Genomic DNA, 2,293 nt, shown 5'->3' with positions numbered 1-2,293 from the left:
CGGCCTGCCTGCCTGCCGGTCCCTGACATCCCTGCCCGGGTGCGGGCGTTGCGTTGCGGGGAGGCTGGCACGTTCCTCTGGCCTGGTTTGCCCGCACGGTAGCGTGAGTCCTGGGAACGTCGCTGCGCCCCACGGTATGGAAATCCTCGCTGGTGCGAAGTAGGTTACGCTCGCTCCCGAGCAGCGCTCTGCTGCACGGGGAATTCCAACGGCCGCCTGAAATTATTCCACCCTCCCTTCGAGCTGGGCAGCCCGGTCCGTTCTCTGGGCTCGAGCCCCGGCAGAAGGGAAGGAACTCCAGTCCCTCTCCAGGTCATTGTTCTCTCGTCCTATTTTCTCGCCTCTGCTCGGTCACCGATTTCAGCTCTAAAATGCACACGCTCGGAGGTAGGGTAGAATTCGGTTTCCGTCCTGCAGATGCAGGTCCGAGCCCGGACATCCCAGCAATGCCAGCTGCCGGGCAGGTGTTCTCCAGGCCGTCTTTATTCGGCAGCTCTACGAGCTGTCTCTTTGCATTTCTTGTGCGCCCGTTGATTCGGTTAGGCCTGGGTTTGCAGGAAGCAATGGCTCTGCCGAGGACGGTGAATCAGGTGGGTTTTGCCCGTACGTCTCAAATGGCCAACAGCAGCTTCCCAGCCCCTACCCCACGACGTGTTTTACCCTGGTAGATCAGCTTTCTTGAGGCCTAGGGGCTCAGCTCGGCTGACCCCATCCTTTACTCTCTTGTTCTTTGAGCGGGTGACCACGCATCCCTGCACGGTTAGTTGGGTGACTTCACGTTGCTCAAAACTCATGGTTAGCTGTGCGTGTAACCAATTTAGATTTAATATTTCCTGCTTTCTTAGAGGAGAGGGGACTGCCACACCCACTCTTCGATCAGAGTGGAGATGTCCGTGTTTTGTGGACGTGCCCGAGACCTACAAGCCAAAATAAGCTCAAGTGTTCCCAGTGATGCGACTGTGCTCGGCGTGCGCGATGCCTCACGCCTGTGGCCCTCTGTACTTGGGTTTAACCCTCAAAATCACTGCACGAGCCATGGGCCTGCGACTTTTGCATTGCAAATCATGCGGTGTAGGAAAGTGAACTAGAGGTTTTCCCACCCAGCCCCGATTCTGCTGTTTAATATTTTTGCTGGCCTCGCTTGTGCGTAACGCTGCTTTTTGGGAAAGAAAGGGGAGGACAGGCAGAGAGAACCTGTAAACAATGGAGTGTAAGTGAGCCCATTCATCAGGAGCTAGCTTATGACCTCCTCCTATTTGATGATGATCGTCGGTGGAAATTAAGCATGAATTTCGCTTCCTGCTCCACTCTGTCTCTTCTGTGCTGCCTTGCCTGCTTCTGATTCCCCATTTTGGAAGACTTTTGAGCCATACATATTTAGAATAACTGCTTTGAATTCACATTATTGCCCAAGCAGGGTGTGTTAGCTGCTGTGGCTGCACCTTAGTCTTTTTGCCCGTCACGCCACTTTAACAAAGCGCTGAAGTTTGTACTGCTGGTGGCACTTCCATAATGCTTTCAATCTCAAAACAGCTTGCCTTATATTCTGACTTCCCTCTGCCATGAGATCAGTAGCTATATGAGACAATTTAACAGGTAGGGAGACTGAGACGTAAAGGAGTGATGTGTCACAGGGAAGATGGCTGTTCCAGACCGGGTACCAGAGTCCAGACTGTGGACAGTGTGTCCTGTGCAGTCTCCTGTGAGACAGAACCCATTTAAGAGTTCATTTCGCCTGCGGTTCCTGTGTCCTGAGCATGCCACCAAAACGTTGGCAGGTTATTTTTGTAATCTGGAAACCTTACAGCTCTGAAACCCTGAAATTACAGCTTATACCTGATTGACATGCTAATGTCTTCTAAAGTGTGGGAAACATCAATCCTTCCTCTTCTTAAGGCTGCCAAGTGCCAATCTGTGCCCTTCTGAGGTAGCAGAGAACTTAGTACACTGACATTTGCCTCCCCTTGCTTTAAATTCGATCGTTGCCTTCTGCGTCGTGGGGGAAGATGATACATTCCCTTTTTTATGTGGCACGTGGCTTCTCCCTGTCACTTCAACAAGCACTTTCCTCTCAATGGACATGTATTCAGTGCAGAGAGAGTTGGTTTATTTATGTCACCTGCCTGCCCAGCCTAAAGGGCTTGATGGCACTCGCTGTCCTGCGTAAGCGAGGGGTGTTCTAGTGCCAATATTTCCATTATAGCGATAAGGTGAGCAAAGGGGTGTAAGAAACGGGCATTACTTAAAAGCTGAAATCTCATGGTGCATCTCAAGGAGCAGAGAACTGAGTCTC

The 2,293-nt window shown here is 51.7% G+C and overlaps 1 protein-coding gene across 1 annotated transcript in view; it reads left to right on the top strand.

Annotated features, from left to right (window-relative positions):
* Window positions 1-2,293, top strand: part of VPS26B (VPS26, retromer complex component B) — a gene marked incomplete at its 5' end in the record, with an annotated part of 12,513 nt that overhangs the window by 285 nt on the left and 9,935 nt on the right. Inside the window, one exon of the mRNA XM_019472604.1 lies at window positions 1,184-1,188. Within this exon, the coding sequence (XP_019328149.1) occupies window positions 1,184-1,188 (5 nt within the window). The remainder of the gene's footprint in view (window positions 1-1,183; window positions 1,189-2,293) is intronic.

This window comes from Aptenodytes forsteri, unplaced genomic scaffold, assembly GCF_000699145.1.
Source record: "Aptenodytes forsteri isolate BGI_AS27 unplaced genomic scaffold, ASM69914v1 Scaffold324, whole genome shotgun sequence".
Taxonomy (NCBI): domain Eukaryota; kingdom Metazoa; phylum Chordata; class Aves; order Sphenisciformes; family Spheniscidae; genus Aptenodytes; species Aptenodytes forsteri.
The sequence above is the reverse complement of the archived record's forward strand: the minus strand, read 5'-3'. Positions and strand labels throughout refer to the sequence as shown.